General features: G+C 40.3%; 1 protein-coding gene across 1 annotated transcript in view; it reads left to right on the top strand.

The window, feature by feature from the left end:
- Positions 1-16,423, top strand: part of ARHGEF10 (Rho guanine nucleotide exchange factor (GEF) 10) — a 106,666-nt gene that overhangs the window by 31,945 nt on the left and 58,298 nt on the right. The window contains exons 10-16 of the mRNA XM_009333205.1: positions 2,921-3,033; positions 6,465-6,542; positions 6,768-6,947; positions 8,260-8,376; positions 10,442-10,534; positions 11,993-12,163; positions 14,031-14,176. Of these exons, the coding sequence (XP_009331480.1) occupies positions 2,921-3,033; positions 6,465-6,542; positions 6,768-6,947; positions 8,260-8,376; positions 10,442-10,534; positions 11,993-12,163; positions 14,031-14,176 (898 nt within the window). The remainder of the gene's footprint in view (positions 1-2,920; positions 3,034-6,464; positions 6,543-6,767; positions 6,948-8,259; positions 8,377-10,441; positions 10,535-11,992; positions 12,164-14,030; positions 14,177-16,423) is intronic.

Genomic DNA, 16,423 nt, shown 5'->3' with positions numbered 1-16,423 from the left:
ACATGGCCTTACCCATGGCTGCAGTCCCTCCAGGGGTGTACCTGCTCTGTCGTGGGCTTATCCACAGGTCACAGTCCCTTCGACTTGAGTTCACACTGGAGTTCCAGCCTGTCCAGTAGAGCAGCACAGAGGCAGCAGCAATGCCCTGGCTATCTGCCAGCCCAGGCACATCGCCACTGCTGTTATCAGAATCCTCCCAGGCACAGCAGGGTAAGATGATAAGCAGCACAGCAGTGCAGCAAGCCCTGAAAGCAAAAAGCAGCTACTAACAAGCACTAGACTCTAATACACAGTAAGGGAAGCAAGCCCCATGGCAAGGACGGGAGCCTGCCAATTAATAGCTAAACAGCAATAACAGCTATAAATTCGATCTAGCACATTCCAATCAAATCTGTTGTTATCTTGAACCCTTCATGCCCCATGTTGGGTGCCAAAAAGGACTGTTGTGGTTTGCCCCAGCTGGCAACTAAGCACCACACAGCCGCTCGCTCACTCCCCTCCCCCTGGTAGGAAGAGTAAAAGTGAGAAAACTCGTGGGTTGAGATAAAGACAGTTTAATAGGTAAAGCAAAAGCTGCGCACGCAAGCCAAGCAAAACAAGGAATTCATTCACTGCTTCCCATGGGCAGGCAGGTGTTCAGCCATCTCCAGGAAAGCAGGGCTCCATCATGCGTAACGGTTACTTGGGAAGACAAACACTATCACTCCGAACATCCCCACCTTCCTCCTTCTTCCCCCAGCTTTATATGCTGAGCATGATGTCATATGGTGTGGAATATCCCTTTTGTCAGTTGGGGTCAGCTGTCCCAGCCGTGTCCCCTCCCAGCTTCTTGTGCACCCCCAGGCTACTCGCTGGTGGGGTGGTGTGAGAAGCAGAACAGACCTTGACTCTGTGTAAGGCCTGCTCAGCAGTAACTAAAACATCCCTGTATTATCAACACTGTTTTCGGCACAAATCCAAAACATAGCCCCATACTAGCTACTATGAAGGAAATTAACTCTATCCCAACCAGAACCAGCACAGTGCCAATTATACTGTGTTTGTTACTCTCTCTAGCCATTTCTGAGAGAGGAAGTGAATGGCCTAGCAGTTTTTTGTGCTGGAAGCTGAGTACTGGATGCATGAAATCAGCTTTATATCAATAAAGTATGGTATAATATTCAATTCAGATGACAGTATGGTCAATGCATCTTGAGTGGTTTTAAGTTTAGGGCAAGAACCTGAGTGACCTGAAAAACCTGAGGACCACAGAGAAGGGTCCACTTAACAACAAAAAAATCCCACCAGTGTCATAGATGCTATCTATGTATTGGTATATGGGAGTATGGAAATTATGTTAAGGTACTAAATCTGTCCATTTCCCTCCATTGAGTAACTCGTGAATGTCAGGAAAGTCTGCTGATACGACGTGGTTTTCAGTGGAGTGATAGCTGACTATTTAAAAAGTTTGTCGTGGCTAAGGGATAGCAAATGCTTTCTGTGCTTAAGAGTGGAAGCAGGGGAAGAGACTGTCCTGTTTTATCAGTTTGGTGAGTTTTGATGAAAGCTGAGTTTGGATTGGGAAAACAGTGGTCTAAAATCAAAAAGCTAAACATATTTGTGTTCTTTCTCTAGTTAAGAACAAATGTCAGCCCTCTGTCATGAGTCTCAGCAGCAGCAGTCCACAGTTAATTTTTTGCCAGAGGCAGGGGGTAGTAACTGAATACAAACTTATTTCTTCTTCAGGATAAGTCTGAGGGGTAGTATGTCTTTCTGCTCAAGTTTCTGCCCAACTAATTGAATGGTTGTAACTTCAGAGCTTATAAAACTATAATTTTAGGAAGCTAAAACCACAAGACAGGAACAAGACATTTTTAGTGAGCAAGCTAACATAAAGCTGCATCCTGTCTGTAAGGACCAGGACACATCTTAGATCCCTGTCATGGCCTCTAACTGCTTGTGAACTTACCTAATTCACAGACAGAAAAGAGAGATTTATTTGCACAAACTTTAGTGATCAAAAATGTATCCTCAACTTCTTGCTGTTGCACAGGAGAAAATTATCTGCTTCAACCGGGCGGTGTTACAGTGGACCTGGCATTTCTCCTTACGTTTCTAGAGGTTAGGTAGCAGACACAGGATATCTGTGGACGGTTTAATCCCTTAGCCACTTACCAATTCAGCAGGGAGCTCGCGACAAATTTGTCGAATAAACTCATGAATTCCTCCCAGCCAACAGATCTGCTTCCCTTACTTCTCTTTTTGTTCTAAGACACAGTTTCTCATACTATTCTTTCCTTTATCTCTCCTTTGCTCATGTCTGCTTGTTTGGCTGGCTGCGTACTGCCACCTATCACTGCACTCTGGTGGTGCTTTTTGCATAGAATTAGTACGTAGAGAGCAATGCAGAATCCCTTATTCTCATTTCTGATGAAAGCCAACATTTTGGTACGTTTGGCTACTTATTTTAGTTCAGTTATGGAAGGGTGGAGGGAATGTTAGGGAATGTGTTAAGCTGGATCATGTTATGGGTGTGTTTAATTTCTTCCCAAAAGTAATTTATTTCAAAACTGCTGGCCCTGGAGCCGTAGTGTTTTAACCCTAGTTGTCACGTCCGACACTCTGGACAGCCCTGTTCTCCTGGCTGTGAAGAGGGAGTAGAGGTTGAGCAAAAGATGCGTAGGCTGTCTCCTGCTGTGTGTATTTTAGGATTTTGAGATAACTTTGAAAGATGTTCTGTATTAGAGCACCTATCAGTGGTGGTATTTATGTGATTTCACAGGTGATATGGAAGTGCTGGGAAATTTCTCATTTGGTAAGTGAAAATAAGACTGCTGTGTAATTTCTGTGCTTGGATGATAGGATCTTTGCTTTTTTTTTTTTTCTTCTTTCCATCTACATGTTGTAAAAGTTGACATTTTGGTTATTCAATTATTTGTAGATCATAGATCATCATGTCTGGAAGAAGAGGAGCTAAATTTATTTATTGATGTGGACTGTATGCATACAGAAGCAATTATGACTCCTATGCCTGAAGGATTATCACAGCAGCAGGTAGTAGGCTTTTGGAAATATGGTCTTCTGCCTCTTTTTCCTCCCCTTCTGCTCTACGTCAATGGTTCCCAGGTGCCTTGTTCTTCAAACATATTGGTGTTTAACATAAATTAAGTGGACATCAAATTCAGAACTGAATAAGTAGTTTTTTGAAAATTGGTATGTGTGCATATAGCTGCATCAGTCCTGAATTCAGCCAGAGATGCAAAATGCTGTTTTGCATTATAAAATTATCTATAATAATTATATTGTTTCACTACCTGAACACTTAAACTAAATGTGATGGTTTTGAGTGAAAAAGAAAAAGAGTTCAAACATTTTTATTGAGTCAGATGACATTGCTCCAGGTGCTCCAAGGTTTCTATTTTAAATTTAGAGAGTATCCTGTATGCTCTCTGAATCTTGAGGTTTCTCCTGATGAAAAAAAACTTGTCCCCAATAAAGTCAAGTCTACAGAAGAGTGTATTTTGCTGTTCTCCACCTCAAACGCTATAGTCACTGTGGAAACCACTCCAAAAAAAACACTGAAATCAGCATCAGTTAGAACTTTTGGCTGAAAAAAAATCCTGTGGATTCATGTTACTGTATTGTTATGACAAGTAATAACTGTATGAGAGTTTTTAGCTTACTGTGGTGTCAAGTCATGAGTTAGTCAGTACCTTCAGAAAATGAGCAAAAATAAAATTAAGGGGCAGTTGAGGAGAATAGTATAAGGTTTTTTTGGTTTGATTGGTGAGGTTTATTTTTCTAATGTGTTTAGCACAGTGAAGTGCTGATCTTGTAACAATGCAACTACCAAACTGTGTTACATTACTGTAAGATTTCATTATAATGTGAGTTCTCAGCATCAATCTGAATGCTCTCTTTTATTTCTTTCCAAATAGAAGTTTGAGAGTTTTACGGGGTGGGGGGGTTGTAGGTAATTAAAAATAAATGTACCCTCTTTAGGAAAAACAGAGTGCTCTTGGTTTGGAGCAAACTAGTAATTGTTGTGTACGTCATGATGTATGTTGCTTACCAACCCAGGAGGAGCTGCCCAAGTGGGCAGGAATGGAGTTAGGAAAGCCAAAGCTCAGCTGGAGCTAGTGAGGTGTGAAGGGCAACAATGAAAGGTTTCTTATATGTACATTGGCAGCAAAAGGACGGCTAAGAAAAATACGGGTCTGCTGCTTGATGGGGCAGGGACCTAGTGACAAAGGGCCTGAGCAGCCCGAGTCCCTTTGAGATGACTGGCTCGTGGACAGAGGAGAGCAGAGGATGTCATTTACCTCTGCTTTAGCAAGGCTTTCAGCAGCCTCCTGAAGTACCCTTGTAGCCATGTAGGTAAGATACCATTTGTGTGGGTGGACTAGAAGGTGGGTGGAAAACACCAAGCTCAGAAGGTTGTGGTCCACGGTACAAAGTACAGCGGGTGGCCAGTGTTAGTGGTGTCCCTCAGGAGTGGATAGGGGGTCCGTGGTGTTTAATGCCTTTATTAATGATCTGGATACCAGCTGCAGTGCACATTTGGAGGCGATACCAAATTGGAGGGGTGCGGCAGGCCATGTGTGGGAGGGTGTGGCTGCTGGTCAGTGTGGCTTTGATGGGCTGAGGTTGACAGAAAAACTCGAGCAGCTCATCAGAGGCCCACGCAAGTCCTGGCTCTGAGACAGAGTAACCCTGTGCCATGGCACAGGCTGGGGGCCGGCCGACTGCGCAGCAGCCCTGGGCATCCCAGCTGGAGAGGGTGAAGGCCAGAAGCCCCTTCCAGCCTGGACTGCTCTGCCACGAATGAGCTGACCTTATGAATGTGCTTGTTTTAAACGGCAGGTGGCATGATAGCTTTTGTTTAAAACCTGGTGCCTGTTTAAATACTATGTCCCACGTTGGGTCTCAGTCATGATAGCTTTTGCTTCGTTTTAATACTGGGACCTGAATTCTTACAGTGAGTTGTTTATGTTTGTATGCTGCTAGCTACAAAAGCTGCTACTACACTAGCAAAAATGTGAATATAAATGTAAGACTTACATGCAAGCCTCTCATAAGTTGTGCGTATCTATTGCAATAACCTGTAGGCACTATTAAGTATCTATTTTGTGTATTATAGAGCCTGAAAAAAAACATTTTCTACAGATGTTTACTCTTTTCAGAAGAATGAACTGTGACTAAAAGTAGAGTTAGTATCCCTTACCAGAGCAGCTGATACATTATACCAAGACACTGCTAAATCCATTCTAAACACAAATTAGACACAACTAATTTTACCGTATATATCTTTAAGCAAGGCCTCAGGTAATTTTGAAGTCTTCCTTTGAAATGCCAGTACTTGAAAGAAAATCCTTGCATGACCTACACTTAATAATGCAAAATAAAAGTATGGAGAATTAAAGGCAGCTGTGGTGGAGGAGGCAAGAGGCTGTGGGGATCAGGAGAGAGAGAAGCAAGTCTGAGATTTCAGTTTCATGGTCATTTAGGCTGGCTTAAAATAGCAAAAGAAGCAGTTTTGCCTTCCCTGGTAGTTGTGGGGAGTGGTTTGATCCTGCCCTTGTGCTGTCTTCTCCCTCAGAGTCCTGCTTTTGAAAGCCCTGGGATGAGCTGGATTAGGAAATGGATTTGGGTGAAAACAAATCCTTAAAACCAGCAAGAAATCTAATCGACAACAGTAAGAAGATTAAATTTTAAACCAAATAGGTTCCCCAGTCCTTCCTGTCATGTCACCTGCACGTGCATATAATGTGCGTTTCAGCTGAATTGCAGAAGCAGGAGGTGGAGAAGGAGGTGTGATAAATAGCTGGTAGTTTGTAAAATGAAATATGGTAGTATTTCCTGAAGCTCTTACAACTCTATCAGTTGGTATGAATATAGATGAGATGGGGTTTTCACTTACGCATGGTAATGCCCAAAAAAGAAAGCTGACTTACTCACATACTTTCTCAGTGGTACAGTTTATATGGCCTTACCTTAAAAAGGCAATTAATGTTTGCTTGTTTGTCCTTCAGGTCACTCCTAATAAATTCACAAAACATATTAAAAAAAAAAAAAGAAAATTAATCTTGATTTCGAAAACTGGTTACCTATTTTGTTGCAGCAATTCACTGAAGTAGCCAACATCATCTATACCTATTATTATTTATATTAATGCCTAAATTTATACATCTAAAATTAAAAGACAAGTTTCAAAACTAAAGCTTGGAATTGCAACAGTCAGCAAAGATTATAGATAGAAATAAAATAACTGTTGTGTTCTTCAAAATAAATAAATAATTGTAGAGTAATAGCAAATTTAATTACTTTTGAAGAGGTACAGTATTTTATTTTATTGCAGTTCCAGTATTGAAATTGCTTTGTGTTTCTTGTGTTTTATTAATGTGAGAATTTTATCATCAGCATTCCCAACTATGATGAATGTGTTACCTGATTAGAGCTTCAGACAAAACTTTGTTTCTTAACAGGTTGTGAGAAGGTATATTTTGGGCTCTGTCGTTGACAGTGAGAAGAATTACGTGGATGCTCTCAAAAGAATCCTGGAGGTACCTTAATATCTTTGCATTTTACAATTTGGAAATTTGAAAAATAGTCAGATCCTTAAAGAATCTGTAGTATGACTCACATAGATTTTGCTACAGATGCTTCATGCCAAATGTTTAGGGATTTTGCATGTGTATACTGTTACATAAGTTGTTTTTTTCTGCTTGTAGAAGACCCATTTTTTTTATTCGTTTAAATCTATTTATGTATTTTTTTTTTCCCCACAGCAATATGAGAAGCCCCTTTCAGATATGGAACCAAAATTATTGAGTGAAAGAAAACTCAAAATGGTCTTTTATCGAATTAAGGAAATTCTTCAGTGCCATTCAATGTTTCAGATTGCGCTGGCGAGTCGTGTATCTGAGTGGGACTCTGTTGAAATGATTGGTGATGTCTTTGTTGCTTCAGTAAGCAAATGCATCTGAACAGATAGTCTGGGTTTTTTTTTTTTAGGCTTGTTATTCCATCTCCATATCTCTCTGTCTAACTTGGCTACTTTATTCCCATATTCTCCAATGCCTGTGGCAACTGTCAGAGTATGTATGTATCATCCTGGTAAGGAAACTGACACCAACACACGTCTTCGGGTTGGTTGGCAGATGTGAAAGGATTGTGGGCAAAATTTTCAGGCTTTGATCAAGCTTTCAGACATTTAAGTAAACAGTTTCTTTTTCTGAGGAGATAGAGATTCACAAACCCACCAAATTAAGGTGAGATTGAGGTTCAGCATCTCTTAAAAAGTAGGTAGTCATACAGAGTATGTTTGTTGAGAATAGGAAAAAAAACACAGTAGGTGATGTCCTGAATTCTTGGATTTGAACTGAGCACAAGTAAACAGTATTTGTAAAACGCTATCCCACCCTTAATGGAAGTCCATCCGGTAAAGGACTGAACTAGCCACTGCTTTAAATTAGAGAAAACAAGAAGTGGCCTTGGTTGATAGAAAGACATTGTTCCCACAGCAAGTGTGTGGATGGAAAAGGCTGCCTACCTGCTGGTTTGAATGCTTCGTTTTGTTGCCATGCATCTGCTGGAAATTACCACCTTTTCATGCCTGCTGTGAGAGAGCTGGGATCTGCGTCTCTGAGTGCTTTGACCCCATTTCAGTCAAAATGAAATGGTTACTAAAGATTTGCTGTTTAAAGCAAACCTGTCTTGTTTTGACTGAAGCAAGTTAGGTAGTGTTGATGAGAGCAGCTCTGTAGAAGAGAGGCATAAAATTACTAAGGAGGCAATGGGCAGCAATCTTGCCCTTCACGTGGCTGTTTGCAGGCCACACAATATGTCTGCTTTCCTGCTAAACCCTTACCAGCGGAAGATGGGGCATGAAGGCTCTGGGACTTCACTGGTTCACCAAATCTGGAAGATAGGCAGCAGTGATCATCTGATCAGGGGATCCCAGCAGCCGCTTCCAATCTCAGTGGATGCTCTTTGATTGCCTGTAGTCACCAGACTCTACCCTAGTGTCGTAGCCAAGATAAAGCTATTTCTGTAAATCTACATTTTGTAATTCACAGCTATTGCATCTTTAGGTTTCCAAACTGTCTTCTACAGAAAGGTTATTTTGGGCATCACCATTATTTCTGTAGATACAGCACTAGGCCAAGCAAAGCCCTTGGCTCCGAGCAAGGCGAGTCCTTAACGGTCAGAGGTTTAGATAGTTATGCTTTCAGGGATCTTTTTTGTTTATGGTTAAGGTTTACCCTTTTATGTTTTCAGTTTTCTAAATCTATGGTATTGGATGCGTACAGCGAATATGTAAACAACTTCAGTACAGCAGTAGGGATTCTCAAGAAAACATGTGCCACCAAACCTGCCTTTTTAGACTTCTTAAAGGTGAGTTTGTTCAATCTTAAAACCGCTGGGCGTATGATATAAATAAGACAGTATAAATTATAAGTTAGGAGGAAATTTGACTGCTGATAATGTATATTGTGTGACTGTTTGAAGGACTGTGGTTTTACGTTTTATGGGTTTAGCTAAAAAATCCCCAGAGAATTCACTTCTGCTACTGTATTTTCAGAATAATAACATAATGTTAGACCTAGGATGTATTTTGAAGTGTAGAGTGGTTTTGTTGTTGTTCAGATCAGTTTACTGGTGTTTGCATGACTGTATGTTGCAAAACATCGGGATTCTTTCATAGCAGGTGAGCTTCAAATAATAGTTCACCATCTGAGGCCTCTTCTTATTTGGGATTTATTTTACTTCTAACTTCTTTATTGTATTGTGCAGAGTAGTGTAACTAGATTTCTGTTCCACAACGATTTCCCAGTATTTTGAAAATCATGTTTCCAATTTGGAGTTGAAATTGAAAATTTTTGTGCAGAATGCATACTACTCTGATAAATATGATGCTTCTGATGATGTGCATTGAGAGTCTGGTACATGCAGTAGAAATGCTGAGAATCCCTAGGGATGATACCTTACAGAGGGTACACACAATCCATTGCAAGGCTTTTAGGCTGCCTGTGACACTGCTGAGAGCCTGGAAGCTCTGCTTGTCCCATTCCCTGAGAGTCCTGGATTGAGTTGTGCCTCTCAGAGCTGTCACCCTGTCAGGTCTGTTGCAGTGGTCCACCAAACACTGAAGTTGGGTGCCCTAGGCAAACTAAAAAGTGAAGCTCTTAGGTTGCCTAGCAGAAGGTGGCAGGAGGGCTGATTCCTAATCTGTCTTCAGATCTTAAAATTAACTAACAACTTCTTACAGTGTGGCCAGCACTACATAGGATTATATTCTGGAAGCCTTAGGCACCACAAAGATCAAACTCTCTAGTGAGCGTATAGTTGCTTCATACCTCTCACGCTGTTAAAAGCCCGTTGTTCCAACAGAGGCATAACTTACACCTCTCATCACTGCTTGTCATTGCTGGCACTGGTACTGCTCAGAGCTGGGGACTCACAGCCAAACTCTGAGGACAGAAGACATTTCTGTACCTTCCTTTTTTTGTTTGCCCACCAGCAACGAAGACCAGAATCTTCACTGCTGCTGTTTGGGAAAAAAAAATGTTTGTGGAGATAAGTATGGAAACAAATTGTTGTGAAGGTGATAGTTGTAGCAATAAATAGCAGTTTAAGCACACCACCAGTTTAATATTGTTTGGGTTTGCTTTTGTTTTTAATATTGAGTATTTCGTCTACTCTCCTTGTTTTGGGTTAGCTGTGATTCTGGCCAAAATATCTCCAAATACTGAAATGTCTTGTACAAACAGGGCTTTTTTGCACATGCAAATGAAATTTGTCTGGTTTTATCTGCCAGTCCTGATAATGAAAATAATGGATTCTTATGTTTTTCTTTCCAAACATAAATCAATGTTCTTTTCCTTAGTTTCTTTTAATAAAGAAAACGAAAATCTCTTTTTGTTTGCATAGCACTGAGATTATGATGTTTTCCTTAGATTTCCTCTTAAAAACACATAGGTAGTTAAGATTTATAGTCTCTTAGCCCCAAGAAACAGAGCAGCAATAGTAAATTACAGATTATAAATCAACAGATCACTTAACATTTTTTCAAATTTAAGACCTTGAACAAGCACATTCCCTTTGTTGTGCTTGAAGTTAAGCAGATGTTTCAGTGCACTGCTTATGTAAAAAGCATGAATGTGCTGTATCGATACATACATAGGTGCTGCATTGCTGGTGCGGCTTTATCCCAGCTGTATTTATTTAAGGAGGAGATTTCAGTTCAGTGGCATGCCATCATTTTAATAGTGATTTTTTTTTTTTTTTAAGATTTAACATTTTTAAATTAAATCTTTATAGTAAATACAATCTTTACAGTACCACTGTTACACTTAATGTAAATGACGTAGAAGAATTTTCAGGAAATGTTTTCCTTTCATTCTGTAGCTGATGGAAGTATGCTCATGGTAGTAAACAGTGTGGCTTTCTTGCATTGCAGCAGTGCCAGGAGTCAAGCCCCGATCGAATTACACTGTATGGTTTAATGATGAAACCTATCCAGCGCTTTCCACAGTTCATTCTACTATTGCAGGTAAATAATGTTTACCAAAGGGATGCTCTTCTTGTATTCTCTGTGGTTTGCTTGTGGGATTATGTGATAGCTGTCTTCTGCTGGAGGAGCACACTGCAGTGGAAGTGACCACTGGATCATGGGGAAATAACAAAGAAAAAATTTCAGTGCATCATAACGTGCTGATCTTGTAGTCTGATTGCAGGGACAGGCAGTAAATACACTGCAGGAAAATCTTAGTAAACTAGATTTACTCTAGATTACTTGCTAGGTTAGATGTAGCTTGTAAGTCACTTTGCAGTAAAGCTGTAGTTCAAATGTGCTACTTGTTCATATCAGGTCGTTAGCTAATAACACTTCAAAACACCACTAGGAACTTTGTGGCGTTACTTCCCATTTAAGAAAAATACAAGAGGATGCAATTCATGCCTTGGATAGTTCAGAATATATGTGGGATGTGGAACAAAATTGTGCTCTCTCTCCCTGACTACTTGGCTCACAGGAGCTGCTGGAGTGTGTTGCAGCTTCCTTCTGACCTGCAGCATCTTGTTTTCCTTCCCATGGAAACTGAGGATTTGACAGGGAGTCCTTGGGTCTCTTTTTAACAGGGAGTCAAGCTGTAGGAAGAGCAGAGTTCCCCAGCGCAGACCTGCTCCAGACCAACTTATGCTGTTTGTATCTCCTTCCAGACCCCACGGCAGGTCTATCCCAGCGAGTGCTGAGTTAGCTGTGTTTTGCAGGTGCCGCAGAGGAGGACAGGCTTTGGGATGCAGGTCCAGGAATTACTGTGGGAGAAGGAGCAGAGGTAGTCGTGGGGGGAGCATGTGGGTAGCTAGTTGTGGCGAGAGTTTTTGAGTTAGCAGAAGAAATAGAGTTAATTGCAGCAGGAAGCCGTAGTGAATACATAGGGATTTTTAAGTGCTGTGGGAAAGAAGCAAAATTTTCATTTGTATTGTTCCACTGCATGCCTACAGAAGGGGAAGATTTTTAGAGGCTTTTGCAACCTCCATGAAGTAATGTCTCCTACTTTGGGATGAGCATGCTGTCAGCATCTTAGTGAGGAATAATAATAGTAATAAAGATAATACAATATTATTATGATAGTAAATATCAGAAAAGTTTCATTTTAAATAATTGTTTACAGACACCTAAATATTATACTATAATATTGATTTTCAATTTGTGCTTAATATTATTGCATTTTTTCATTTACATTTGCATTTTTTACACTTATTTTCAAGTTCCTTTGCTGTACTTTCTTCCTGTAAATAAGCAGTATGTGACCCCAGTCAGTATCTTTTTAAAGAACTATTAAGGTATTTGGGAAAATAAGTTATGTGCTGTCTGAATATTCATTAGGTGTTCATTCGTCTTGTCCTGTAGTAGTACTTGGGTAAAGAATGTAATAATAACATTACATCCTGTAATCTTTTGAACTTGACTTTGATTTTTATTTTTTTTTAAATCACTTCCCCTCAGGATATGTTGAAGAACACTAATAAAGGACATCCCGACAGATTACCTCTACAGATGGCTCTTACAGAACTCGAAACACTGGCAGAGAAGTTAAATGAAAGGAAAAGGGATGCAGATCAGCGCTGTGAAATAAAACAAATAGCAAAAGCAATGAACGAACGTTATCTGAACAAGGTTAGGAAGTAAGAATGTGTGATTAAAGAGTTAGCATATTATTAATTTCTGGGCCTTGAGCAATCTTTAGAACAGACATCAAAGAGACACCTGAGGTTTTTCTGCAGGGTCGTTATAGTGGTAGGTGTGAGATACGAGCTACCTGCAGGACTGAATAGGCTCACTGGTTAAACCACTGTGTGCTGCAGCGGGCAACATGCTGAAATAGCAGCAGTATTAGTGTTCTTTGGCAGTGTATAGACAAAGCTGTTTCCTCGTCCTGTAGTAAAGTCTCATACACATCTTCTGATAAATTCAAAATTTAATTTTGAATTTATCAGAAGATGTGTATGAGAATTCAAAATTAAATTTTGAATTTATCCTGGAACTGAGGAATTACTCCTGTATAAAGGAAGGAACCAGTTCCTTATACTGCAGTGCTTCTGACTGTGGAGCAGTTCAAGATACGCTATTGAATGTGTCCAACATCTTTCTTGTTTCAAGGAACATCCCAGTGTATTTCATTCATGTTTTCGGATCATTCAATAGAAATATCTTTAAAGAACTGTAGAAGACATTCAATAGGAAGGAAGTAACAATCTTCTTCACTTGAGTTTGTCAGTAGCCATCTGTACTGTGGATATGTGTATGCTTGTCTTACGTGCATCATACACGTTTCCTCCTTTCCCATGAGATGGGGCATAAATACTTCAATTATTGCTTTCATGAAGTTACAGATGATTATACTGGACTCATTCTGGGATGGAATAATGGGGACGTGCTGAAGGAGTGCAAGGAGTATTTTTGTTTGTGATGCATAAAAACATAGTTTTCAGGAAAGAAAGTAGTCAAACAGAACACACTTTTTTAGGCTATTTATAAAAAATGGGATATTTAATTTATCGTCATACTGGAACAGTATTTCCATTCTAAGTGCATTAGAAGATGGATTCAGACATTTTACTTTCTAGTTTTCATAGTCCTGCTTCTTGAAGCAGCTACTAATCATCTACAAATGGTTGAAGGAGTTCAAGACACAGAATGTGCGTTTTAAGAGGTGGTACAGGTTTCCTTCTGTTAGTCTATATAAATTGTAAAATCTTCTATGTTCTGCACCAGGGGAACAAATTGAGATATACCTGGATAGTCACTCCAAATTACGTAGGGCCCTGTGTGCCTTGTGGCTTAATAGTTTTGGAACAATGCCAGGCAGGGTGAAACAGGTGGTGAAGGAGGTGGATGGATAGGAAACAGGTGAGTTACAGACCATTTTGTTCTCTTGGCCACTACGGAGGTGTATTTGACCTGTGAGGAATCAGTTTGTGCTTGCACACAGTGCTGATCCTCAGCCCTTGAAGGCAAACGGCAGGAGCAATTTACATGCCATACATCTTTTGTACATGCTATCTTCCTGGCAGCCTGTGGAAACCTGCCAGCCGCACTCCTCAGCTAGCTCTGTGGGCCCAGGTGGACAGAGCAGGTGGGAGCACTCTGCCTTCCCACCCTGCCTTCCCCCTTTGGGACGGCTGGGACCATGCATAGCACTTAAATGGGCTGTGAAGGAAGGGATGAGGGAAGGAAACAACAGAAATTGTGGAAGCTATGATTTTTTTTCTCTAGGGGACCTTTATCAGTGTGGAAGATTTTCAGAGCCATTGTGTTCCATATTAAGACCAAAAACCCCTGCAGGCCATATTGCTGGCAGCAGAAGTTACTGTTCTGTAAATGAAAAGCAAATCAGTAAAGAGGCTTAATTCACTTGACAAATCCACCTGCGAACACTTGTACTAGGATGGCAAGTGATAACCTGTTGTATTTTTTTATTTTTTGGACCGGATGTTAGATGTACCATGTATAATATACAATGTTGATTGGTTTTAAAATCTAGCTACTCAGCAGTGGAAACAGATACCTCATACGGAGTGATGATATGGTTGAGACAGTTTACAATGACAAAGGAGAAATTATCAAAACCAAAGAACGACGACTTTTCGTGTTAAATGATGTGCTGATGTGTGCAACAGTAAATATTCGGTAAGACTTGATTGATATCTTTTAAATGATCATTCAAGCTTCAGCTGGAATAAATCATACTTACTGATTTTTTTTTTTATTGTTGTTTTTACTATGGCTAATGATTTCTAGCAGCAGTCATAATAAATGGATAACTAGCTTTCTTACAGTCCTCTAAATGGCCTGCTGATGTTTGGAAGTTCTAGAGTAAATTTTTAAGAAAATTATATCAATTGGAGATTACAGATAGAAAAGCTCTTTAGTGTCTAGTTATTGCTGTGTATTAGTCTTTAGCGGAGTGCAGGCATGCCAAGGTAGGCTTTTTTTTTCTCATCTTCCTTAAATTCATACTGTCACACACACAAATCTGTAACTTGACACAAGCTGCAAATTTAAAAAAAAACCAAAAACCACAAAGCTAATGCATGTAGCCAGAAAAAAACTTGGAACTCACTAACAGAGTTCCAGCTGGGGAAGGGTTTTTATCTCTGAGACCAAACATTGAAGGATTAAAGCTGAGGTGCTTTGAAGAAAGCATTTTTTTATGGTGCCTTGTGTGTTTTAGTTGGCTGTCATTATTACTGTTACTATACCTCTGTGTATGCCAAGGTTACACTCACGTTCAAATGTTGCTTGTGATGGTTGTGATGTATAAGTTCCTTTATGTGATGGTACATTCTGACAGAGAAAATGTGGACCATTAAAATCTTCCAAGAACAGCTTTTCTTAAGCATAACATGAGTTGGTATCTTAGTTCATTACTGAAGTATGAATACAGAACATATTTTTATAATTGTGTGAATGCTTGGTCTCATGTTAGTGAGTGAGAAGTGCCACTCCACTTCAGAAAATGCACAAACTTATGTCCAATTATCGTAGGAATTGTGACTTTTTACTCTCTTACAATTTATTCATTTCTATAGTAACACCTGGATATTTTCTTAGGATTGTTTGGGAGAAAATTGCTTTTAACCATTTTACCTTTTCCATTACATCATTGTCTTGGATTTTTTTTTTTAATTGTCCCTGAAGTGACAACGTGCAGTCTGTTTTCGTTTTCCATGTGAAAAGTTCATGATCATGCCAAGTCTCTGGGTTCCTTATTAAGTCAACAGTTCTGGTTATCGCTAACAGCACTGTTGTTCCCGAGGGCATTAACTGGTTCTGAGCAACCTCCTTTGGGATGGTAATTGGGCATGCGTGTGTCATGGGGGTTTGCTAACTCTGAAAAAGTTTAATTATGGTTTTCTCTAGCAGTTAAGGTTTGCTTTCCAACCTGCTTATTTATATAACAGTGGGGTTTTAGAATAGTTGAATGCATTTCTGGCTTTATTCACTAGCAGAAAAACTGTTCGTGACTTCCTTGGAGTGTTCAGTTGCAGGTGGGTCCACCTGCGAACTGTGTGTGTGGATTCAGGTTTCCTTCATTAATTCATGGACTGCTCTTAGATTTTTTTAGTGCAGAAGCAACTGCCTTTGTCATGCAAAATATAGTTATGGACTGAATGAAATCAACTGCCAAATTTCATGTATGACACCTGTATCGAGTCTAGAATTTTTGGTTCAAAATAAGTGTATGCTATAGAATGTACTATTTGCCTGTTGGGCTCACATAGGATAAGCTTTATTTCTCTTCATTTTAGTTGAATAGAATAGAATAGAATCATTAAGGTTGGAAAAGACCTCTAAGATCATCGAGTCCAGCTGTCGACCCAACACCACCATGCCCACTAAACCATGTCCCTAAGCGCCTCATCTAGACATCTTTTAAATACTTCAGGGATGGTGACTCAACCACTTCCCTGGGCAGCCTCTTCCAATGTTTAACTACTCTTTCAGTAAAGAAATCTTTCCTCACATCCAATCTAAACCTCCCCTGGCGCAACTTGAGGCCATTTCCTCTCGTCCTATCGCTTGTTACTTGGGAGAAGAGACCGACCCCCACCTCGCTACAACCTCCTTTCAGGTAGTTGTACAGCGCGATAAGGTCTCCCCTCAGCCTCCTTTTCTCCAGGCTAAACAACCCCAGTTCCCTCAGCCGCTCCTCATAAGACTTGTTCTCCAGACCCCTCACCAGCCTCGTTGCCCTTCTCTGGGCACGCTCCAACATCTCAACATCCTTCTTGTAGTGAGGGGCCCAAAACTGAACACAGTATTCAAGGTGCGGCCTCACCAGTGCTGAGTACAGGGGCACGATCACTTCCCTGCTCCTGCTGGCCACACTAGTTCTGATACAGGCCAGGATGCCATTGGCCTTTTTGGCCACCT

Source organism: Pygoscelis adeliae, unplaced genomic scaffold (assembly GCF_000699105.1).
Source record: "Pygoscelis adeliae isolate BGI_AS28 unplaced genomic scaffold, ASM69910v1 Scaffold57, whole genome shotgun sequence".
In the NCBI taxonomy this organism is placed as follows: domain Eukaryota; kingdom Metazoa; phylum Chordata; class Aves; order Sphenisciformes; family Spheniscidae; genus Pygoscelis; species Pygoscelis adeliae.
The sequence above is the reverse complement of the archived record's forward strand: the minus strand, read 5'-3'. Positions and strand labels throughout refer to the sequence as shown.